This window comes from Heterodontus francisci, chromosome 12 (assembly GCF_036365525.1).
Source record: "Heterodontus francisci isolate sHetFra1 chromosome 12, sHetFra1.hap1, whole genome shotgun sequence".
NCBI classification, from domain to species: Eukaryota; Metazoa; Chordata; class Chondrichthyes; order Heterodontiformes; family Heterodontidae; genus Heterodontus; species Heterodontus francisci.
In genome coordinates, this window is record NC_090382.1 from 79327844 (window position 1) to 79353720 (window position 25877).

Below are 25877 nucleotides of genomic sequence, written 5' to 3' on the forward strand. Positions count from 1 at the left end.
ATCACTGAGACATTTTACTATGTTAACTATTCTTTTTAAGTGTAAGCTGCTATTTTCTATTTTGTTCTCCTAATTGGGGTTTCCATATTGCATGCAATCCCTGGCCAAAGCAGCAGCAGTAGGAGACCCTCCAGCAATGATACATCAGCAACTTCACTGTCCAAGGTTGAAGCTGCCAATGTATGTAAGAGCGTGCATCACGATGTAGGTGTCCTGTGAAGAGAAAGCAAAAAAATGTTCAATTTAAAAGGCCACAGCTGCCAGGTCATCAACGTGGAGGGGCAAGCCCTCTACTGGAGGGCCATGGTGGGTGCAGGGTAGGGTGTGGGGGAGTGGGCCTCTAGATTTCTTTTGGACTTATGGAAAATACATTTTCTCTCTACGAAGGACTTATAAGTACTCTAATACAAGAAAATAAATGTGTTTCTTTCTATATCATCTCCATTATTCACTTTATTATTAACAAATAGCACATTGCTTTTCCTTGAGGCAAAAGACACACAAGGCCCTCCGCTTGCCATAATTGTGTGACCTCCAGGAGCTCACACTGAGTTTTAATATTTTACATACAGCGCAGACAGCGGGATAGAGCACTGGCCCACACCCCTCCGGTCTGCCACCAGGAGGCCACCTCCATCCCCTGCCCATATTTTGGGCTCAGTGATGCGGGGCTTCTGCTGAGGGGCCTTAATAAGCCATTTACTTGGCCCAAAAAGCTACTTGCCACTTGTGGGCAGTAGCTGTCACCCACCCTGCTCCTCCTGGAATGAAAATGGCCTGCAGATGGTAAAATGCTGGCAACCTGGTATGCTGCCTTCAGATGCCAATTTTCAAGCCTTCTCGCCTCTGGTCCCGCTTCCAACGGAAAATGAAAATTCTGCCCAATATCTCACCTCACAGTTGAAGAACTTCTTCTTGGATGAGTTGTTGGTACATGTACAACTGGACTGCAGTTTTAGCGGGCTTAAAAGTGGATAAATCCCCAGGCCCATATGACATGTATCCCATGTTATGTGAGGCAAGGGAGGCAATAGCAGGGGCTCTGACACAAATTTTCTAATCCTCTCTGGCCACGGGAGAGGTACCAGAGGACTGGAGGACAGCGAATGTGGTACCATTATTCAAGAAGGGTAGCAGGGATAAACCAGGTAATTACAAACCAGTGAATCTAACATCAGTGGTTGGGAAACTATTGGAAAAAATTCTGAGGGACAGGAGTAATCTCCACTTAGAGGCAGGGATTAATCAGAGATAGTCAGCATGGCTTTGTCAGTGGAGATCCTGTCTAACTAACTTGATTGAATTTTTCAAGGCGGTGATTAGATGTATAGATGAGGGTAAAGCAGTTGATGTAGTCTACATGGACTTCAGTAAGGCTTTTGATAAGGTCCTGCATGGGAGATTGGTTAAGAAGAGCCCATGGGATCCAGGGCAATTGGCCTAGTGGCAGGAGGCAGAGGGTGATGGTCAAGGGCTGTTTTTGCGAGTGGAAGCCTGTGACCAGTGGTGTACCACAGGGATTGGTGCTGGGACTCTTGCTGTTGTAGTGTACATTAATGATTTAGACGTGAATATAGGAGGTATGATCAGTAAGTTCGTGGATGACACGAAAATTGGTGTTGCAAATAGTGAGGAAGAAAGCCTTAGATTACAGGACGATATAGATGGGCTGGTAAGATGGGCGGAGCAGTGGCAAATGTAAGGTAGATAAGGTGGTTAGGAAGGCATATGGGATACTTGCCTTTGTTAGCCGAGGCATAGAATATAAGAGCAGGGAGGTTATGATGGAGCTGTATAAAATGCTAGTTAGGCCACAGCTGGAGTACTGTGTACAGTTCTGGGCACCACACTATAGGAAGGATGTGATTGCACTGGAGAGGGTGCAGAGGAGATTCACCAGGCTGTTGCCTGGGCTGGAGTATTTCAGTTATGAAGAGAGACTGAAAAGCTTAGGGTTGTTTTCCTTAGAGCAGAGAAGGCTGAGGGGGGACATGATTGAGGTATACAAAATTGAGGGGCATTGATAGGTTAGATAGGAAGAAACGTTTTCCCTTCGCGGAAGGATCAATAACCAGGGGGCACAGATTTAAGGTAAGGGGCAGGAGGTTTGGAGGGGATTTGAATAAAAAAAATTTCACCCAGAGGGTGGTTGGAATCTGGAACACACTACCTGAAGGGGTGGTAGAGGCAGGAACCCTCACAACATTTAAGACGTATTTAGATGAGCACTTGAAACGCCATAGCATACAAGGCTACTGGCCAAGTGCTGGAAAATGGGATTAGAATAGTTAGGTGCTTGATGGCCGGCAGAGACATGATGATGAGCCTGTTTCTGTGCTGTATAACTCTATGACTTACTGGCTTCAGGAGGAGGGAAATAAATGGATGAAAAAGAGGAAAGACAATTGTTTAATTGTAAAACACTGCTTTATTGATTGTATGCTGCCAATGAACTGACAAATGCCAAGTTATCAAACTCAGTGATCAGCGATTTCTTTCTCTTTGTGTACAGGCTCCCTCAGTTTCTCTCTGTGAACAAGATCTTTCTGTGTCTCTGTTGAGGGTCTCACTCTCTCAGGACTCTGAAATGCAACTTTGCTCCAACTGAGACCCAAAATGGGACAATTAGAGAACATAGCAATTCTAAGTCGACACTAACAGTAATGCAGTTACACAAAGTACACAACTTCAGGTACATCATATTGCTTTAAAGGTCGCTGACATGGAAAATGTACAAAAGATTAATAAGTCTGCAGTTTATACGATTTCTTTTGCACTAATGGAAAATACATTTCTTCTCTACAAAGGATTTATAAGTACTCTAATACAAGAAAATAAATATTGCAAAAAAAAAGCCAAAAATAATTTAAAATAGCATTTCTTCTTTATATATATCATCTCCATTATTCTCTTTATTATTAACAAATGGCACATTGCTTTTCCTTGAAACAGAAGACACACAAGGCCCCCCGCTTGCCATAATTGTGTGACCTCCAGGAGCTCACACTGAGTTTTAATATTTTACATACAGCGCAGACAGCAACTTAACTTGGACAACAGACGAGATTCCTCTTTCTTTTGCGTTTTCTGTAATGAATACATATGACGGAAGAAACTACTCAGCAGGCAGTATGGTCTAGGATTGGAATACAGTATCAGCAAACAGCGTATGTGGTTATATTGTTAACTATTTAAGCACATTGAAACAAGCACTGGTAAAAGGCAGTGTGTTCGGTAAGGTCTGGAGTTCCTATGGTACATACCATTGCTACAGTCTAACAAAATCTGAATATGGAAAACTTTTTTAAAAATGTTCTCTATATCTCTGTTTACACTACTTTACCGAATCTATACGTCCTTTACATTAATACAGCAAGCGCAGGTAATCTACAGAGTCTAAATCTGACTCTATTCAAGAAACTGGTGCAGAATTTCCATTCTGAAACTCATAATTCTATGAGTTTCTTCAGCTTGATGAGCTGACCATTCAATAGGCTTGTGTAATGACTCCAAATCAATGATCAAGTTTGAAATATCTGTACTAGTCTACATATCCTATAACTGGGAAATGGTAGCAAACAATCACGATGTTAAACACACTGGCTACCCCTTCCTGATGAAGCATTCTTTTATCCTTTTATATATTTATTACACCAGTCTTAGAATTTCTTAGTTGCAAGTTATTTCCCAATAAAAATGCAGTGATACCATCACAATCAGTAATCCTGAGTTGCGAGCACCATCTGACATCAATGATGCATTGGCAGACAGTGTCTACACTCAAGCCAACCAGTTCAAAAATGCATTCCACAAATAAAATCATCTTCTAAAAACAAATCAGCACATATCATTGAAAAGTAAGACAGGGAGCAACTTCAAGGCTAGAATCTAATCAAGAGTCAGGTGACAGTGGTACATTGCTCAAGCTTATTTACAAAACCCCTGAGCTTCTGGATGCCTATTATTACACATGCAAACCAACAAAAATCTCTGAATTAGATTCCAGTCTGTAATGCACTCCTGGGCCGGGATTTTGTTGAGCTCCTGACGTTGGACTCTGTGGCGGAGGGGGGTGGTGGTGCCGGAAGATCGTACCAGCAGCGACTCGCTACGGAGCCCAATGCTGTGATTGCCGGACCCAATCTTCGCAACAGTGGCAAGGCTCCATGGTGGCCCCCCCCTCCCGCTGCTCGGTAATGGGACCCAACTTTAAATATTGAAATAAAGGACATGAATAAATTAACATACCATTCCCTGTGATCTTACCAGCTGTGCGACGGCCGGCACTCGTGCCTTCACTTTCCCGTCCAGGGAAAGCTGGTGCCACCGAGGTGGGGAAGGGGGGAACTTAGGATTTTTAGTGCACTTGGGGAGGGGGGGGGGGCAACGGAATAGGGGTCAACTCTGCATTTCTAGTGTGGTGTGGGGGAAAGGGGTAACCTCTGCACTTTGTGCAGTTGGGGGGGTGGGGGGGAGAAAGAGGTCAACTATTCAATTTAAGAGTTTCTTTTGGGAGGGAGGGGTGGGAAATGTGGCTACCATTTATTTTCTGGGTATTGGGGCGGGGGAGGGGGAGCTTGCCACACATTTATGTACAATGTAGTGGGGGGGTGGGGGGTCTGGGGTTGCACTTTGTACTCTCTATGCAGGTCTGGCAGCCCTTTAGAAACGGCGTCCACACCTGCAGAGGCAGCTGATGCTGTTGCCAGCATCGCAGAGCCCGTCCCCGCCACATGATTGGGGGGGGGGGGGGGGGGGGGGGGGCGGCAGACTGCCCTGCATGTGGAAAAGAGCCGCTGTGCACTAGATCGCGGCGGCATGGCGGTGCACAGCCTGTGCGTGTGGGCCACCATTTTCTTCGCCTACCGCTGCTTCTGGATAAAATTCAGCCCCTGAATATTTGTTATTATACACACAGAGACAAACACAAACCATCTGAACTTGACTAGATTATTGGTCACAGCTTGCTCCCAGAATTCCATACTCTCCACATAAACCATCTAAACCCCTTGATCAGTCCACTCTCTAACTCACTCTTGCATGTCCATCATTGTGTGCACTGTGGCAACTCTTAGTCAACAGAATGTTCTTCTAAACACAGCATTCCCTCTCTATACCTCACGATTTTGAGAAATAGCAAAGCGTGTCTAGATCTTAGCGAGATGTAATAGGAATGCGTCCAGGAAAACACATTGGGAATCTTAACAACCACATCAGGATGGGATGAGGTAACCAGGCAGGAGTAAATCACACTGCAGGTGCTTGGAGGGAGCATTACCACCTTTTCGAAGAATAAAAAATTCAGAGCCCATCAAGTCAGTATGATTCATGGCAGTCCAGTGTGATATATATTTCTTAAAATGTAGTTCTCACTTTTGGAATTCTCTAACCCAGGGAGGTGTGAAGGCTGAGTCATTGAATATATTCAAGGCTACGATAAGACATATTTTTGAACTATAGGGGAGTCAAAGGTTATGGAGAACAAGCTGGAAAGTGGAGTTGAGGCCAAGATCAGATCTGCCATACTGAATGGTGGGACAGGTTTGAGGGGCCGTATGGCCTACTACTGCTCCTATTTCTTATGTTCCTATGGCTCCTATAGTACCATATTCAGAAAGAAGGTTTACTTTTTTGGCAATCTTCTTACAAATCAATGTAAGCCTGAAATATTTTCCAATTTTTGACAATGTGGACGCTCCCAGGTCAGATACAGGCTAAATTAGATGTAGCGTAAGGCTCTCGCCCAGCCTCAAACTCAACCTTAGAAAGAAGCCTACTACTGCAAAAGTGTGCCTTTTCCATTTCCCACAACAGCTATCAATACGACTGTCAGAAAGATTGCAAATTTTGTGTCAAATTAGGGTTAATTTTGCTTTGTGCATGCACACCCGTTAAAAACTGAGTTAAGAATGTCTAAGCTAATTTTCACTTAGGCCCTTTAAAGACAGTAGAGATAAAAAGATCATCTCATTCCACCAATCCACGCTTAATTCAAACCCAGGTCCCAGACATGAATAGACAGTGTGCCAACAGACTGGACTCCAAGGCCCCTCATTTTTTTCTTCTCTTAAAATGCTTATTTCCTCTTTGTCCCTGCCACCATCACCCTCCCCGCCCCCCACCGCACCCCCCACCCCAGGCTATTCCTCAAACAAACAACCTGGCAGGCACCTAGCTCCCAAGTTGTTTCCACTGCTAGTCCACAACGAGGTACATGATAGTGAACTGGGGATGTCTGCTGGTGCATTTTCCCTCCCTGGTAAAGCATCTATCCTGAACATAAAGCTGTCCCCACACTTCCCCTCTCACCCTGGTTTATGCCTGTTTGGTCTGGATGAAGCCTCTGCCTTCAAAAACAGTAATTAATCTACTGCTGGTTTGGAATACCTATCATCCATTTTGCGTTTTAAATTTAAGGATTTGGGTTTTTATTTACATAATTTTTTGTTTTTAAGCATATAAGCTCCACAGCTCATTTTAGAACATAGAGGTTGCATGGGAAATACAGAGGAATAGGCAGAGACAGGGCATACTTCATTGCAGTTAATGGTGTCTATACATATGCTGTAACTTTGAATTATGTACTTCTCATCACTGTGTTCCAGGTAATTATCCTGGAAATACATCTACACATGTGTCATTCCTCATTACTTATGAGAATATGGTTTGCCTGCAACATTCACACGGGTCCAACCTTGAGCGTGTATTCATGTGTTTATAATAAAACATGGCTTTGCAAACTATAAAAGCCACATTCAGAAGTCGTTTTGATAAATCATACAATGTATTTGTAAATTAGCATTGTAGGAAGATCTTGAACGTTCACAAGAGACAAATTTCAAAAAAAGTTGACGTATTTACTCCAAAAACAGTTCATGGTTTTGTCCTCATCAATGGCACCATAAACTGGATTTCTACAATCTTAGAACCTTGAGATAAAGAAGCTTCGATAAGAAGCAAGGAGAAGAAAAGACCATTCAGCTCATTTTTCTACCACCCTAACTCTCTCATCTCATCCAGCTGCATCTTTTTCTCCTATCCTGAATAAGAGATTAATAAAACACGAATCACTCTTTGAATTGTCATGCTAGGCCCCCACCTGCCAAGAATGAGACACATCAATTTTGTCATGAACATTGATTTTTAACTATTGTTGGAGCGAGGAAATGACTTGTTAACAGATCAGCCGTGGCTGAAATTTTTTTTTACATACTCACAAACATCAAAGGCGAGGAAGCGCATTTCAGGGCCTGCTAAGGAGGATACAATCCACAAGGGCCAGGACTGGTTAGACTCCCTGGTCACATGACTACCTGACTGTTCCAGGGTTTTCTTTTGAACTGGCCACAAAGAGTTTGAATGCAGAAAGTCTGTTTGCTCCTGGACTGAGAAGATCTCTCCTGTCTGCTCCCATCTCTTTCTCACAAGCCTCTGAATCCACTGAAGACACATGAACCCCAAGAGAGAAAAGTCTCCTACAGCGAACAAGGTTTAAGAAGAATACTAGGCCCCAACAAAAACAAGATCTACCGATAATCAAGGACTCTACAGTGATCTTGAAGACCCGGAACAAAAACTCTTCAGATATTGGCTCAAACTTTTCACTTTATCTTTCTTCTCTTTTCTGTCTCTATTGGCATGTGTGTATCACATATGCATGCTAACGTGGGCGTGTCCTGTATCCGTAGGCGTCAACCGAATTAGAGTTTAAGTTCAAGTATAATTAATTACAACTTTTCTTCTTTAAACCTAAGAAAGCCTGTTTGTGCTGGTTTCTTTGCCTTATGATTGGAAAGCGGTGAACAAGGATTCACCAAAGGGGAGCTAAAAGCATGGTGTGTTTAAAATTAAATCCTGTTACAGTATGACCAGGTGAAGGCTGAGAGGGACCCCAGACACCTTTCTCACCGGGTCGTAACAGACTGAAGAAATTCTTTCTACCTTATTTGTTTTCTGTAACTGTATATATTTAGCCAATTTTACTCCCTAAATAAATATGGATGCATGACTTCTACACCAAATTTTTACAGCAGTTACATCCTTTTATAAAAAATTACTAAATCAAAGCCTATGGCTTGGAAACATATTCATTTCTAGACTTACAAAATGGATAGATCTGCCTTAATGCACATAGATCCTTTAAACCATATCTGAAGTGTCAGATTGATTAGAATCTTGTATTGGTCTTGCTAATAAACACAATTTTTATCCTAGGTGTGAAAAATTATTTAGTTGAAAGGCACTGAACAAATGGTAGATAAATGGAAATAGATGCACATTGAGAAGTCTGTAAGAATATAAATGATACAAATTGAAATGTACCAATAAATAGCATTTAACTCAGACACATTTAGGCTACTTTACTCTTGTGGCAGGGCTTTGTGGGTGAAATGATCCAGGGTGAAAATTGAGAAGAACAGGAGTCCATTAAGTACCATTGTTGGAGGCTTGACAAATAATTTAACAGATGGTGTACTTGTGCTCTACAGGAGTTTAAAATCAGCCTGTTATTTTTCCATAACTGCCATGCTTCTTCTCCCTATCAACTGTTCTTTTGGTTTTAAGTGCACAGGCACATGGTCTCCACTGTCAATTTTAGATTGCAGCAGTTGGGAGGACGAATCATTGCATGGGATAATGAGATTCACAGTGGGTCATGTACAGTATTGGCTGAGAGAAGAAAAAAGACCAATTGTAATAATGGACTCCCCAGTAACATCATGGTGCATTCGATTGGTTAACTAGTAGATAATTTAACTGTGTGAAAAGTAAGTTAAAGTGAGTTGTGCACATTTTACAGACAGAGATTTCACTCTAACAAACATCAGTTTCTAATGATGTTACGCAATGGCAAAGTCCAAGTAAAAGCAAAAATTGTTTTAGGTGCATGAATGCATTAGAAAAGCACTGCACAATTCTATGTCATTGAGGAACACAGAACTGATTCCTCTTCATTGAATATCTCAGCTGTGGGGAGATGGCCAATGGTCTTCCCAGAAGAGGAGAATTGAGAATATCAGAGAGTCAGTCATGCCTAGGTCATTTTCATGCATCCTCTTGTGATGAGCTCAGAACAACATCAGCAGAAGTCTAGGAGTAGGTGGTGTTCAGTCCAGGGAGACCAGGCACCTAGGGACTGGTAGAAAATACAGGGCCTTTGTATGCTCACAATAAAAGGGACTTTTACTTAAGCAATGGTTTCACCTAATATCTTTTTTTGAAAGAAATGGATCGCATATGTTTTCTAAGTTTTAAAGACATTACTGACTACAGGCCAACGCAAACAAATACCTGCTGATTGATGTCTTCAGTACTTCCAAGATAATTCATTACATGGAATTGGTGGGGAGCTGATAGATCACAAAAGGAATGGCACGTACCCCCCTTTTTACTAAAGGACAGGCTCTTTACAGAAGTGTTATTACTTCCTCCTACCTTCTTACAAAGGAATTAAATTTGAACCTTTTCAGGATTGAAGTGACTCTAGAGAAACTGATGCTTCCAGTTGCATTTCTTTTGAACCAACGCTTCTCTTTGCAAAAATGTGCTCGCTTTTGATTTTGAGGGTTCAGTTTGCTGACTCAGGTTCACCATGTGTCCCATTCTTTCCAGACTGCTTCAGGTGGCAACATAATGAAGCAACACATCTGAAACAATTTGAGATTTCAGTATCTTGCCACATTTAATTGTTAGTGTGACAACAATTGAATTCTCACTTAAGGTTTTAAAGTGTTCAGGGACTCTGATCTCTACAGGAAGCAAGCAATGCCAATCCTCGTAATTACCAACAACTAATAACCAAATCTCTGCAGCAGTACAGTACATGCACTAGCTAATTTTCTGCCAATATATGGTCATAGTAAGGTATCTCTTTGAATGCATAATCAATGACAAAGTACAGGAACAGTCAAACTTTAAAAAAAAAACTAATGACATTCATGTTGAAGGACACTGACTTTTACTGATGCCCCTTTCCCCCAATTTTCTCTTCCCCCCTCTCCTGAAGACAGTGACTTGTACTGGGGATCACTTGCTGGACACCGTACCACGCCCAAGTGGCCAATCCGCATATGTGAGCTGAGACAATGAGTACTCTGGCAATTTGACAAGGCTAGGCTTAACTCCTGAGCCTTAACTGCACTCAATCTTTACGCCCATTAGACACAAATCAGGAATAACAACTCTGATTTTTTTTCTCCCGCTCCCTAGCTCAGAAACACTGGGCCAAATGCAAAACATCTGCTGCTACTCTGGCTGAGATCAGCACAAACCAGGGAATCAAACCTGAAACTTTCCTAGTGGCTTAATACCATACCATGCAATTAATTTAGCAATCGACGCTTTCAAACCCATGAGATATCCATGTTCAAGGGTACTAGTATCAAATCAGCTATATTAAATGGTCAAAGACTCTGGTTTTGGTTTAAAAATATTCGTACAATATTGGTCAATTGCTGAAGATCCAACATATTGTGCTGCCTATTTCAACTTTCATTTATTTGGTGTCATTGTAACACATGAATCAAATGTTCATGAGGTGTAGAACATCATAAGCTCATAATAAGGTGGAATGATCAATTTCAGATGAAATATAGAAATTACATTTTTTTGTACTTTGTTGAAGCATTGTTATTGGTATAGAAGCATATTTGTGGGGACACTGGTAGCTTTGACAACATCACACTACAGTTTTATGGGAATCACCCTAAACTAAATGGGATGCCCAGAGAGAAGCAAAAGTGGGAGAATGAGGCTTTCTTGTTCTGGACGGTAGTGGTTCTTCCAGCCTACTGCATCTCTACTCACTGGCACATCATGTGGTAAAATATAGACTCTTTAGTTTTCCGAATAAGAAACCTTTTAAATAGAACAGGTACACACACATGTAATTTACACACTTTTTTTCCAAGTTATCCATGCCCAGGTAGAGGTGCTGGTAGCTGTTTACAAAGGCATCCCAATTATTTTAGAGAGAACGCAGTTCCAGGTGTGAAAGTAATGCAGCTATCCAACATACTGACCCACGTGACAGCAATACTAAACATTTTAGACAATGCAATGGAGTCAACATCTGTTGACAGTTTACTTCAAGGCAACAAATAACAACTGTGGTTTAATATAAACAGTGAAATCAATGAACTCTGTTTTATCATTTCTCGCAATTCTAAGTTGTATTTTTAACTGGCGAGTTTCACGGCAATGTGTTTTGAAACAGGCCCAGGATTAAGACCATTTTAAACCGGTTATGTTATTTGGTGCAACAGGAGTAATTTGTTAGAGATGCTGCTCAAGATTTCAATATAGCACAATGCTGTGAAACCCAGAGTTAGCCCTAAGCCACAGCAGATCTGACCCAGAAGTGTTTATTACTGCCAGTGAATACAAAAATGAAAAAAAAAATAGTTTTGCTGCCCTTGTGGATATACAGAACATATTAAAACTGAGATCTAGAGCATCAAAATGGACTGACAACAGATTCTATATTGTGCATTTTAATGGAATCTGTTGAAGTTTTAATCATTGAGGAACTCAATTATTCATCATAGTCATGTGCTACTTTAGGTCAATTCTACAAGGCTGCAGGTGCTAAAAACCACAAGCAACCTCACCTCAAGATTACAGCTCAGTCACAGTGGTTTCTTATTGGCAGTAGTGCTGTAACTTTGGTTGAGATACCTCTGGTTAACAACACATCCTGTGAGTTTTCAGAAAGTCCCAGATGTTGTCAGGAAGTTCTTCTTGTAAGCACTTCCTATTGTTGACAGGAAGTTCCTGTCACAAAAGCCTTCTGTGCAAGGTATATATTCCAAGAAAAAAAACGGAAAAATAGTTAGACCACACCATTACTAACATACCCAATGATTAACATGTTTAAGAAAAAATAAGGACTAGATTTCATATCTTGTATCTGACTCGTTTTTAAGGGAACATTAGAAACTGCCCGAAACAATTTGTAACCTTTTAGCTTACAATAAAATGTGAGTGGTCTTCTTCCTTGAGCATCTGATAACCCTTCTTTGAACTTTCTCACCACAACTTGCTTGCTTAAGGGCTACAACAGTTAAAACTTGAAATTATTATTACCATATCACAGGGTACTAACAAGAAGTTTTATAGAATCTTCATTCAATGTGAATACTTTAACCTAAAGATTTAATCAAAAGATTTCTCCTCAATGACCAGTGTAATATAACAAGGATTAGGGAGGAAGTTCTGGAGAACACTGAGTTGGCTGATGGCCCTGGCACTAATGGTGGGGTAAATAGAGAGCTGTATACAAAAAAGGCTGGAATTGGAGAGCTCAAGGGTAATATACAGCTGGAAGAGGTTGCAGAGTGTGGTGATGCCATGGTGAGATTTAATGACAAATAACAAAGATTTTAAATGTAATGTGCTGGGGGACAGGGTTCAATGCAGGTCAGTACAGACCTACAAATGCTGGGAAAGTGAGACAGAAGTTGGGAAATTCCTTTGAGCTGCTTCAGCTTCACTCACATTACTTTGTAGGAAGTATGGCAGAAACTCCGATTATGTGTACAAATGGTGTTTTGTCGCACTTACGGCAAAGTAACCTTGGTGGAGTGGGAGCAGGTGCAAGGAATTTTCCAGCTTTAGCATTCGATAAATGGCTGCATTTTAGACCAGTTGGAGTTTAACGGGCCAGTGAGGAGAATAGCAGAGAAACCAAGTTTACAGGTGGGTAAGGACTTTGTGGCAGAAGGGATGAGGTGGGGTGGAGGCAGGGAATGCAGTGGAAATAGGAAATCTTTTGCACAACTGAATTCAGACTGAGCAAATGGCTGGGGAGGAGAATAACGTCAATGATAATGATGCAGGCTTGGGGAGGGCTGAAGGTGATGTATTCCCAGTGTTTACTTGGTGGAAACTGCATTTCATCCATGACTTGATGTCACACAGATAGTCCAATAGCGTAGAGGTGGTAGTGGGACCAAGAGGTAGAGCTGGGTGTCATTAGCATATGTCTAGAAGCTGACCATACTTGTTCATGTTACCAAGGGGCACTGAAAAACTGTTCTGGAATCTATGTACACTGTCTTTCTAAAGGAGGAAATTTTGGAATATTGTGATTTGTCCTTTGGATTTAGCTTTCTTTTACCCAATATGTCCTTAAAGATGTACAAGGGTGAGTTGGGTGATAATCCTAGCATCAAAATGGCATTAGAAAGTTTGATACTTGAGAGGGTTTTACCAAGTAATACACCCTGTATTATGCAATGCAAAATTCTTGTACATGAGAAACACATTGTTGTATAGGGGCAAAACATTCCTGCATACATAATACTCTGCGTGTCACCGGATAGAACACCCATGAATATATGTTATAGTAAATTACAGTCTGTGTTATGAGATATAGCATTCATCTGTGTAATAAAATGTGTTACTGAGATATAACACACCTGTGTATGTCTTACATAATAGGGCTGATCTTAACTCCAGCCATGAAATATACAGGCTGCGTTTTGCTGGTGGGAGGCAAGGTTCATTGAAATGCTGGGGTGGCACTATTCTTGTGGATCCCCTGCTCCTCCTGGCCCTACAAGAACAATTACTCACTTACATTTTTGGGGCCGCTTCCTCTTCACCACATGGTTCAACTGGACAGAATGTGCACAGAGTACACTCCACCCAGTTGTCCCTCTAAATTATACTGGGGTCCTGGGTACATCGTAAGACCCATTTTTCATACAGTAATGAGGCTGCCAGCTGATTCAGGTCGGCGCCCTTGAAAATCCACAGCAAGTATGGCAGTGCAGTAGTCATGGGGCAGTAAGTGGGCCACAGCAATTTTAACCCCACTATGATTAGCAGGCTGAGTTAAAATCCACCCTAATAATTCACTGTTATTACACTCCTGTATACATATATACAGTGTGTGTTACTGGGAATATCACAGACTAGGGCCCAGAAACTATGTTTTGGGATACTAGCATATGGATGTTCATGTGTTTGCCTGAAATTTTTCTCACTATTTTAGTGGAGATGTTAACCTGTTTAAAATAAATAGGTTAATTTGCTAAAATAGTGGAGAGGTGAATTTCAAACATTCATACTCTATGGCATAACTTCAAAGCCTATGTATTGTTACTGGGTATAACACTCAGATGTATTATATCACTACACTGTACAACACTCCTGTTATATCATAATACAGTGTATAACTGTATAACACACCTATAGCATTATTGAATAAACTGTATTACGGGTTTGACACTCCAGTATACATTATATCAGATACTGTTGTAGTTTATGTTTTAGCACCTGGCTACTTCGTAAAATTTCTAAAAAGTACAAAATAAAATTCCCTTTTGCTTTGCAACCCTTGTATGGCCTATGAAGTCAGCACTTTCATCAATGTGACAGACTTCCAAAAAGTGCATTTTGTGCTTTATTTTTAGTAGAAGTATTAAGGGGTTTAGCATCTTTGAAAGTAGATAAATCCTCAAGCCCAGAAGAAATGCATCCTAGGCTGTTAAAGGAAAGAGAAGAAATAGCAGAGGCTCTAACCATCATTTTCTAATCCTCTCTGGCTACAGGCATGGTGCCAGAGGACAGCTAACATTGTCCCATTGTTTAAAAAGGAAGAAAGGGATAGACCGAGCAGTTACAGGCCAGTCAACCTAACCTCAGGGTGGGAAATTTATTGAAAAAAAATCTGACGGACAGGATCAATCTGAATGCCACAAAATTCCAATCGTTTTTATTTTTCTCCAAGTATATTTCCTTGCACTTTGTCTTTCTTTCTTGTTCAAAATCCTAAACGCAGGTGCATGACATCTCCCACCAAACTGCTAACCTGTCAGCATGATGCAGACAGATTGCCAAGCTGGATAGAGCAAAATAGTAAACAGGGTGACTGTTTAGCCCCTTGCTTCTTTATGACAGTGCAGAACAAGAAACTAAACTTGGCAAATGTTTCTACATTATATGTAGGATAACAGACGACTAGTGGTGAGTTATGAGGCAGCAATTCAATCGAGAACTCCGGATGATGCCACATATCTCGAGACTAAAGCTTGAAGGGTTTATGAATGGTAGCATAACGCTTTCAAAGATTGAATCACTGCCTTAAACTTACTGTCAACCATTTAGCTTTATAATATATAGTGTATAGTTTCTTCTGTTTTTTAATTAAGGTTTCTTTTTCGACTTTTCCTACTGTCAAGCAGGAATTGAGAAGAAGCAGCACAATACAGGAAGGAAATAAAGGTGACAGTGATGTAATTGCCTGAAGGTATAAGGCGTCACATAACTGGCACTCTAGAAACATTAAATTATTTCTTCACAGATCACCAGGCCATAAACTACACACTATATACCATATTTAGTAACCTGTGACTGCATGCTGGTTTATTATAAGTTGAGTTACATATTATTTCAAAGGGCTTTTACTGACTAGAGTTTTAAAAGTTCACTCCATGATAATCTTGTTAGGCTGGCAGCTGTAGAGTAAAATAAAGAGTTGGAACTTGCACAGTAAGCATTTTGTAGGTCAGATTACCAACAAAAATGAGCGTGAGAGTAGTAACTGGGAATTTTGAGCCACCTGACTATCCTTTATCCAATTACTCTGTATACTTAGGAAGCCAGAATGCTCCTTCTGACAACCTCTCCACCACATTTTCGGTGTACAACCACGCTTTCTGAATTCAAGCGCTGAAGCCTTTGTGACCTGTTAGCCATAGATTCTGTGTCCGAGTCACTCATTTCAGCATCAGAAAAGTAGCCATCAGTCTCACTGGCAAAGAGCCGCTTCACCTTTGATGTCTCTTTGGGCTTTTTTTCCCTGTCTGGGCTCAGCTGCTGATATTTGTTTCCTAAATCCTGCTTCTGCACTTGTGACTTCCTGCTGCTTTCTCTTGGTTTCGGAATCTTGAAAGATACCCAAGATTTAGGGTTTGTGGATGCGTTAGGCACTTTAACTGAAGAACTGGGTTTAGATGAAGCAGATTCAAAATAGTCCAACATTTCACCAATTTCACTGATATTCCTTATTGGTGATGTACTGGGGAGAGCTGCCTTGGGACTGGAATGATTTGAGGCTTGCTTTTTGCTGGTCTTTCGCACTTCGTTGGTCCTTTTGTGACTTCCATTGGCCTTTGACCCTAGTCCTTTTGACCCATTTGTGCAAATGCCCTGGGTGGAAAGATCATTGGAGTTATCAGACCAGGATGTGTCATCCAGTGGATAGTCCAGCTGTTTCTTATGTTGGTTCTTGGTGTGAATGATGCCTGCGCAATCTCTCAGAGACTTAGGCTTACTGTCTTCCCCTGCTTTGTGCCTGGATTTTTTTTCCAGTGCGTAGGATGGTTCCGACTGAGGATCTCCGGCACGATTCATTGAACCGATGCTAAGTAATGACTGCTCATCATGCAGAAGTTTATCTGACAGGAAGCTTGATGTCTCTTCATTTCCTGGACCGCTGTGTAAAGACCAATGGCTCAGGAGATTTTCTGTCTTAACTTGAACAGTCTGGGCCAGCCAATTTTGCAAAAGCTCCCCATCCAATGAAATTGAGGATGACAAACCTGGAAAAGAAAAACTATAATGAGCAAGACCTAATTTTTATACTTTGCTGCAGCCAGCATCCACATGTGTAAAATAAAGATTCTGCTCTTTTCTAACTTACAACCACAATTCAGAATTAATTAATTTCAGGTCAAAATCTTATGGGGCTAGAAATTGAATAGTGCTGGTTTTCGGTCGCAGGGATCGTGATGTGCGATTAGCTCATGTCCCATCGAGGTGATGCAGGCAGCATAAAGTTTGCGAGCTTCATGCTGCCTGCTCTTCCCAATGATTAAGATGTGCAACCCAGTGCTAAATGCAGAGGGCTGCACGTTCAGCAGAGGGTCTGGTTGCATGTGTGGCTAGCACAACTAACAGCTATCCTGCACTTCTTAAAGGGAAAGTGCATTCTGGTTGCAGTAGGCAGTGGAACTGTATCAGGTTTTCTGATGCAGCACTGGAAGCCTCAGACCAGGAGGTGCGAAGGAAAAGAGAAGTCATGTATCCACAGGGGGTCAGGAGGCCCTCAAGGCACACCCTGTGGAGGAAATGGCAACAGGTAGGCACGGAGGTCAATTCAAGGAGTCTGGCCCCGAGAAGCGGGCTTCAGTGTCTCATAGAGTTCAATGAGTGGTCAAGGCCAGTAAATACATCTTCAAATACCATCTCCTACTCACTTTACCACCAATTTCACACACTACTTAATGCGCCACAACCCCGTCATTTACCCATCAGCAGTCTCTAGCAACAGGATTTGTGCCTAACATTCAGATGCTCCATCTCACCCCAATGCACTTACCACTGTTGCAAACCTCATACCAAAATCTTGTAGCTTCCATGTACTGCCAGCTATTCAGCAATAACAGGCACATCACCCAAACAGCTTGCAACACATACACTGACATTCATTCCTGTCTCTTGCAGGAAAAGGTCACACATCACAGGAGGCAACAGCAGAGAACTGACAGGCACGTCAGCATCTCCTGAGCCCCACGGAGGAGATGGTGCCACAAATTATTGGGCCAGCATTGACTGAGGCCGCTGAAACCCCTTATCGCTGAGAACATGACGGTATGTTCATGCCTTATACACCTTCTGAAATCCCACTTCACCCTCATCCTGTTATCTGGCATGAAGTGCAAGCTGCAAATGCTGTGACCACGGATCTCCTGCTTTCCACCCCACTGTTCTTCCCTCATCCCAACCCTCCCAGCCATGTTGCAGCCAATGGGTAGCACTGTGTAGGAGCATAAGGACAGGCACTGGAGGAAAGTACAAGGGTGAATAGGTCCATTTTGTATGCACTACTTGAATTGTTTTTGGATAAAGCTGTTATGGAATTTTTTAACAATGCCTTTTATTAAGGATTTTGGCCCAGAGGGATTTTGGCCCAGAGAATGCTAGCAGAGGGATGGAATGGTGGGGAATTGTGGAGCAATGGTGACGTTGGGATATTTTTAGGGGACTGGTCTCTGTTTAGCCACTCATAGACAGCCCATCAATAGTGATGATGTCCCAGATACCTCCTCCCTTCCTCCTTCTCCCTCTGCGTACAACTCCCCCAACCTGCTAGCTGTGCTCCATTTCCCTGTCGTGCTGCAGTCCAAGAGGGCTATAACTATAGCCCTGATGAATGATAGCAGGTTTCTGCTCACAGGATTTCAAACTCTACTGAACTCCTTGGAAAAGTCCAGCACCACTCCCTTCTGACTCCAACAAGGGAAAATCTTGCTTGAATACCTTTTTGAATTTTTTCAGGAGGTAACAGAGCGAGTAGGCAATGGTAATGCAGAAGATGTAAATTGTCTGAATTTTCAAAAGGCTTTCGAAAAGGTGCCCCATAACAGACGAATAAATAAGGTCAGAGAATGTGGAGTCAGGAGACAAGTGGCAGAACGGATTGCTAGCTGGCTTCAAGATAGAAAGCAGAGAGTGGGAGTATAGTGTAGTTATTCAGAGTGGCAGAAAGTGGGAAGTGGTGTTCCACAAGGATTAGTGCAGGGACCACTGCTGTTCACAACTTAATGATTTGGACTTTGAAATTAAAAACACAATTTCTAAATTTGCGGATGACACCAAATTGGAAGAGATAGGGAATACTGAGGAGGACTGCAACAAATTACAGGAAGACATTAATAAACTTGTAGAATGGGAAAATAATTGGCAAATGAAGTTCAATACAGATAAATGTGAAGTAGCACATTTTATAGGAAGAATAGGGAAGTCACTTATTACTTAGAAGATGCAAGTCTAGGTGGGGTATAGGAACAAAGGATCTCAGAGTACAAATATGGCAACACTAAAAGTTGCGCCACAGGTTAGTAAGGCCACAAAAATGCAAAACATCCAAATGGAAATCCTCCAAATACAGAAAGATGGCAGGGGTGGCCAATCACCTGAATGACATTGCGTCAGTACATCACTCATGGGGGAACATGGAGAAAAAATTCTCTGGACTGAGGAAGAGTGTCAAGGTCTAACAAGTGCTCACCAAAAACAAGGAGATGGTTGTATATGCATGCACCTAGTACTTAGTCCACCATAAGCTGTCACATCTGTATTGCAGCTTGCAAAACAACAGTCCCATATCTCACTTTTCAACTGACATACATATCTGAGGTTACGACTCCTTAATTGGTGGCTACAAAAGAGTCAAGTTTCCTCTTACAGACAGTGCTGATATGTTTCACTATCATGACTAATCCTTTACAAAGAAATTTTTTTTTAAAAATCAAGTAATGTTATACAAGGTATTGAGGAAACAGCCACAGCAATGGAGATAGGACTATTCATACCAGAGGTTTTAATGTCAATGACCTCTTGATGCACAAGTCGATCCGGTGATTCATCAATTTCAGCCACTGCATTTGAAACTTTCTACTAAACCTTCCCCATTTCCATCATTTGAAGTCAGTGCTGGAGGCAATGTTATTTTTCTAAAAAGCATTTTTCCCATTTGGAATTTTTTTTGGCTTGCAATCTGAAATTCCTGTCTACTAATAGCAGATGTTTTGGGAGCATCAAAGGAAACTGTGGGTGTGTGAACTCATTGCAACAATTTCCATGAGTGACTTGTTTGGGTGGTTCCAAAGGTGCAATGTCTGTGCTCCTCTTGTATAAATCTTTCAATGTAAATCTCACTTATACTGGCCTGGTTGGTTGGAGTTGCTGTTGTGTGTATCTGCCACTGTCTTATTTTCTTCCTGCTGGCCTGCTTTCTCCTCCTGGGAAGAGGTTTAGACACTGGGAGTAGGTGAGGTGCCAGATTGCTTGGTATTTCCTCAGTCAGATTATCAGTTGTTTGGATAGGTGCTTCAGCTATGTATTTGTGGTGAGGAGCTACACTCTGACTGAGCAAGGAGCTGCAGCACCTTCTTGCAGTTGGCAGCAAAGCCTGTGCTAACCTGTGTGCTGTGGAGACCTCTCATTCTTCAGTGAGCAGGCCCACTTGTTCCCTGACACAACTAAACTCCAAAGACCAAGAAGAAATAACTTGCTTGAACTCTTAAAACTTTTCCAAGCTCAAGTAAAACAATGCTGTATAATTTCCCTCATGGTGTTTGTAGGGAGGGCATACAGGTTAGCAAGGCCATAAAAAACCAAACTAAGCACTAGGCTTTATTTCTGGAAGGATAGAATTTAAAAGTAGGGAAGTTATGCTAAACTTGTACTGAATCTTGGTTAGACTACACTTGGGGTATTACCCGCAGTTCTGTTCGCCATATTATAAAAAGGATATGGAGGCACAGGAGAGGATTTACATGGAAGATACCAGAAATGCATGGGTATACATATCAGGAAAGGATGAACAAGCTGGGTCTCTTTTCTCTTGAGAAAAGAAGGCTGAGGGGTGACCTAATAGAGGTCTTTAAAATTATGAAAGGTTTTGATAGTGTGGGTACAGAAATAATGTTTCTACTTTGGGGAAGAGCATAACTAGAGGCCATCAATACATGGTAGGCACCAAGAAATCCAACAGGCAATTCAGAAGAAACTTCTTCACCCAAAGAGAGGTGAGATTTGACATTCGGAATATCTCACATCATCACTGCTTGAATGCTGAGGAAAAATTAATACACTGAAAGTAAGCAGATTACCTGCTCCACATTTATAGAGCTGGTTGCCAGGGAATCTGACATATTACTTGGCTTACTTCCCTCCTTTTGGGAAAGAAAGCTTTATGGCTCCCCTAACAAAAGATAATGATCTTGACATGTAGCGAATCTTATGAACATAGAACCACCACCCTGCCCCCGCCACCATCCCGCCTCCCAGACACACACGGAAATGCAGTACCAGTATGTTGCTGTTCCTGATTTTTCTTTTGTGTTAAACAACAAGATGACTTACCAAGTTGCTTCAATAAGGACCGCGTTTCACTCTTTAACTTGCCTTTCTTCTCAAGACTGCCTTTCGATCTGTTCTTCCCGCGCTCCTTTGGGTCACTCAATTTTCCTTTTGTTTTTTTTCCAGAATGTCCTAGGACAGAGAATTCAACACAGAATTTCCCAAATGTTAACATGGGTGGCTGATGTATTTATGAAATGGAGAGGAGACAGTGGGAGCAGGATGAAGATGTTGTGTGAATGTTACAGAATCAGATCCAGGTATAACAACTGAATTTAGTCAAATAGATCCCAAGCAAGCAAAGTGCTGCAGCTCACTGGAGCACTGATGTACAACATTACTGAGCACTATGACATTAAATATTATGCTTGCAATCATCCAGATGATCTTAGTCACGATACAGTGGGGAAGTAATGAGTAAAGCCAGAGGGGGAAGTCACCTTTACAGACAGTCTCACAATTATGAGGAGCAAATTCCGATTGGAGAAACCCAGGATCAGGTTGCCTCTGTCTGTTTTCTTGGCTATAGTAAACTGGAGAAAATAAATGCATTTTTTTTTCAATTCTTTTAGTAAAAATTGGAAACATTCTTCGATGGCAGTAATAAGAGCAGTGTTATTCAACATAATACACCGTCAAGCTTGAAAGTGAGTCATTATAATGTCATCCAGGCATAGCAACCAGAAAAACATAAGCTAGGGGATGATAGTACAGAGTGATTTATCAGACAATCAAGAAGGCACATAACAGATGACCAGGTTTCATTATTTAAGACTCTACTACCTGTCTTCAGGAATTTCAAATGTAAGTAAGATTTTACAGCTTTATCAAAAAGCGGCTCTTAAGCAACCAGTTCCCGAACAGCCGATTTCCTGTATTTAACTCACATCAGAAATTCATAATTGATTATCAGCAATAACCTGCTGTTTCACAATTGCTTGCAGATTTTTATCTACAGTGGAAGTTTGTCCAGGATGTAAAATATTTTAGCTGGTTATTACATTTGATCTGCTGTAATTCAATAAATTAATAAAAAAACATCTTAGAACGAGTGGCAGTTTAGGATGCAAGCATGGTAATGTCGAACCTGGACAAACTGTCAATTAAAGGAGTGAATGTAATCGCTGTTTATAGAAGGCTGTTCAGGATTTTCAGTTTTTAATTCACCCATTAGTTTCTCGATGACTCCCATAGTAAATGTCATGTCTGATGTAGATCTGTGCTGTACATACAAAGGTTACAGGATTAGTGCTGTTACTTAATCTCACTCAGACTAGCATTGGGAGAAGTATATGTATTGTCATTGTCCATGACAATGCAAGGCAAAGATCAATCAGGATTCCCCTATGAGTGTCTGTATGAGTACAAACATGGGTAAGGATCGGGTTTGGTTCAGCTATAGGTGGTTTAATAGCCTGCTGATAACTGAAGAATGGATGTTGTTGCAGGGTACCCGAGGGCATTGTGTTCCAGCATGGTTCAGCATCTTCAGCAGAAAAGGGGAGGGAGGAAATCAGAAGTTTACTGGAAAAAGAAAAAAAATCAGGTAACACAGCTGAATGGTGTATGAACACTAAAGGACAGACAGCCCACTCCTACAGTGCTCTTAAATCAGGAAGACAACCTATGGTGGGTGAAAACCCACATCTCATCAATCCTTGGTACAACCCAATGATACCATCTTCCCTCCCAAAAAATGATTTTTTTAAAGAACTCTAATTTATATTGCACCTTCAAATCCTTAGGACGTCCCAAAAGGCTGCACAGTCAATTCTGAAATGTAGTCACTGCTGTAATGCAGGGAAATACAGCAGTCAATTTGTACACAGCAAGGTTCCACAAACAGCAATGAAATAAATGATCAGATTATCCAGTTTAGTGATGTTGGTTGAAGGATAAATGTTGACCAGGATACCAGACTAATACCCCTGCTCTTCTTTGAAAAGCACTATGCGATCATTCATATACACTTGAGAGAGCAGACGGGACCTCGGTTTAACATTTCATCTGAAAGATGGCACTATCAGTGCAGCACTACATTCAAATGTCAACTTAGATTATGGGCTCAAGTTTTTAAAATGGGGCTTGTACCCACCAACTAGTGACACAGATGTGAGGTTACCATCACTGAGCTAAGGTTGACATCATGAATAATGAACAATATCAACATCCATCCACTGTCCAAATACCCAAACAGAGAGTTAGCATTCCAGGTAGACTTCACAGACAGTGCCCAAATTGAGAAAACTCTAGCCCTGATTTTAACTTGGAGCAGAAATTGGGCAGGTGTGGGCTGAGGTGGATAGCAAACCGGATGTTGTGACACACAATCCTCATCTGCACACCTCCAGCCAGAAACCAGTGGATTGCAGAAGCTGAGCAATGTCAGGTGGCAGGAGACCATTACTGCAGACTGAAGGAACAGTCCTGACACTTAGCCAAGTCGATCGGTGTGGGAAAGGGAAAGGGCGCAAGTCTAAACTTTTTTTGGTACCTCTGCCGGCTTTGAACTTCTCTTCCTGTTAGGTAGGCCTAGCAGAGAAGCCACAGCTGCTACCCAGCTCAGGTCCACAGATAAAAATAGCAGTCGGGCTCTGATGACATCATTGGAACTTGAGCTGCAGATTTAGAGAAGGTCCCTGCTGGTTGTTTGCAGCTGACCTCTCACCTGCTCAGAGGAGCCTGTGGCCGTTGTATAAGAAATCAGTAAGTAAGTCCCATGGACAATTTTAGCTTCCTGCCCTGTTTCCATCGAGCAGGCAGGGTTAAAATTGGCCCTTCTCACTTTCTCTGCATACATGTAAGAAAACATGTGCACTCTCAATCTTCCTCCAATAGATGCTACTAGTACAGTTAAAAAACTTAATTTCAGTACACTGAGCATACCACCCCCAAAGGTGGTTTGCAAATTCCCGTTCTCCCTGGAGCTTAACTACCACAAGAGTTACACTCTGAAGGAAGCACATTATAGTCATCCCCTTCCACTCAACCTTCAAAGTAACAGTCACCATATTTAATCAAAATAACCTTCTCTGTCCCTGAAGATTTGGGCATGTGCTTGCTGGACCTATCCAATGGTAAATGAGCCACCCTACCCCTGAAACCAGCAGCCTAGCACAACTTTAACTGTTATCAATTATTTCCGTACGAACCCCAGATGGCTAAGAAAGAAAACTTATAATTTTGCAGCACCACTCCATATCATGGCAACATCCCAAACCGCCTCACGGCCAATGAGTTAACTTTTGAAGTGTGACCATTGTTATTATGTTGACAGACACAACAGCCATTTGTGACCAACAAGGCCGCTGGCCTGCAGTAGTACTTGGGATTTTTAATCCTATTTCCAGGCATAAACCACTGCCAAGTGACAGGCCTGCACATGGGGTATGTCGGGACAATTAAAATGACTTCAGCCCTGACATATGGACAGGTTGAAGCTAGGTTAGCTAGAGCTCTCTGCTTCACATGCACCCAGGGGCAGTGGGGGGGAAGGAGGAGGGAAGGAGGAAAATTTCCCTTTACGAATGTCAGACTATATTTAACTAAGTACTGCATCAAAAGTGCCAACAGTTTTATTCCTTAGAACTAAATTACAAGAACTTGACCTAACTCCTTACTTTAAACATTGATGTTGTCCACTGCATAATGTTTAAGCAATTCTGAATAGTGTGCACAATTCATCCAGCAGTGTTTTAATATCACCTGGGATTGAGTATCTTTATGATGACACATGAAAGTTCACAGTTGACGGCGCAAGGGGCGGCGCAGTGGCGCAGTGGTTAGCACCACAGCCTCACAGCTCCAGGGACCCGGGTTCAATTCTGGGTACTGCCTGTGTGGAGTTTGCAAGTTCTCCCTGTGACCGCGTGGGTTTTCGCCGGGTGCTCCGGTTTCCTCCCACAGCCAAAGACTTGCAGATGATAGGTAAATTGGCCATTGTAAATTGCCCCTAGTGTAGGTAGGTGGTAGGGAATATGGGATTACTGTAGGGTTAGTATAAATGGGTGGTTGTTGGTCGGCACAGACTCGGTGGGCCGAAGGGCCTGTTTCAGTGCTGTATCGCTAAATAAATAAATAAAATAAATATTCTCAACAAGATATTCTGAAGGAACATCGGGCACTTATCAAATCTCTGTGCAGATTCACCTTTGTGCTGCAGCCTGATGCAAGTAAGCATAGTTATTCTATCAATCAGCTTTACTCCAGACCAGGAACTACGAACCCAAACAACATCAATTACGAAGTTCTTAAGCGTGAAAGCAGCACAGGCAGATAACAAATATTGTCTATTAAGTCTGAGTCGCAAGGTGCCATGCTTCGACCACTGAAAATTCCAAAATAGAAGACCACTTGAGAGCCTGGTAGCAGAATGGTTTAAACACAGACACTGATGATGCAACCAAATAGATTTCCAATATCTTGAAGGGTACAACAAAGTAGCTTACTGTACACTTGGTGAGATTATTGAACTATTGAATCAATGTATAGTGCTGGGAGCAGGTTGTGTTTTTGTAAGGTGAAACAAATTTCTGAAAATGTGCAGCAAGTTCACTGTTGTTTTGTGGCTAAATGCAAAATGATTGGTGTGATAGAGAGTCACAAAGACCAGGAAGGTCACAGATCTATACTGACTTGGTTAATTTTAACAGAAAAATAAACAAACTTAAATAAATACTCAAATCATTATGGTCTATAAATAGGCAACATCCTTCATGCAAGCAAAACAAAAAAATGAATGTTTTTCCCAGTATCCTGTTATTCTGTCATGGCTATCAGGATAATTACCTCATTCAGGCAGGAAAAGACATTAATTACTACTTGTACTAGTATATCAAAATACTGAACTAATTCTTATACAGCATTCATATTCCAAAGTTAATTATACTGCTGCATAGTAAATACAGGTAACCCTGAATGGCTGCAGCACAGGTATATTGGTTAGGAAGAATTCTAGTGACAAGCTTATCAAACACAGGCACATCAGCAAGAATTATTTTACA

At 41.6% G+C, this 25877-nt stretch overlaps 1 protein-coding gene across 9 annotated transcripts in view; it reads right to left on the reverse strand.

The window, feature by feature from the left end:
• Positions 1-2405: 2405 nt before the first annotated feature.
• Positions 2406-25877, reverse strand: part of jade2 (jade family PHD finger 2) — a 199304-nt gene continuing 175832 nt past the window's right edge. For 6 of the 9 annotated variants that reach the window (XM_068043712.1, XM_068043711.1, XM_068043710.1 and 3 more), the window contains 2 exons: positions 20878-21006; positions 2406-16547 (listed from right to left, as the gene is read on the reverse strand). In XM_068043712.1, the coding sequence (XP_067899813.1) occupies positions 15598-16547; positions 20878-21006 (1079 nt within the window). In that variant the 3' untranslated portion in view covers positions 2406-15597. The remainder of the gene's footprint in view (positions 16548-20877; positions 21007-25877) is intronic. The other 3 variants (XM_068043717.1, XM_068043714.1, XM_068043716.1) reach the window with 3 other exon arrangements.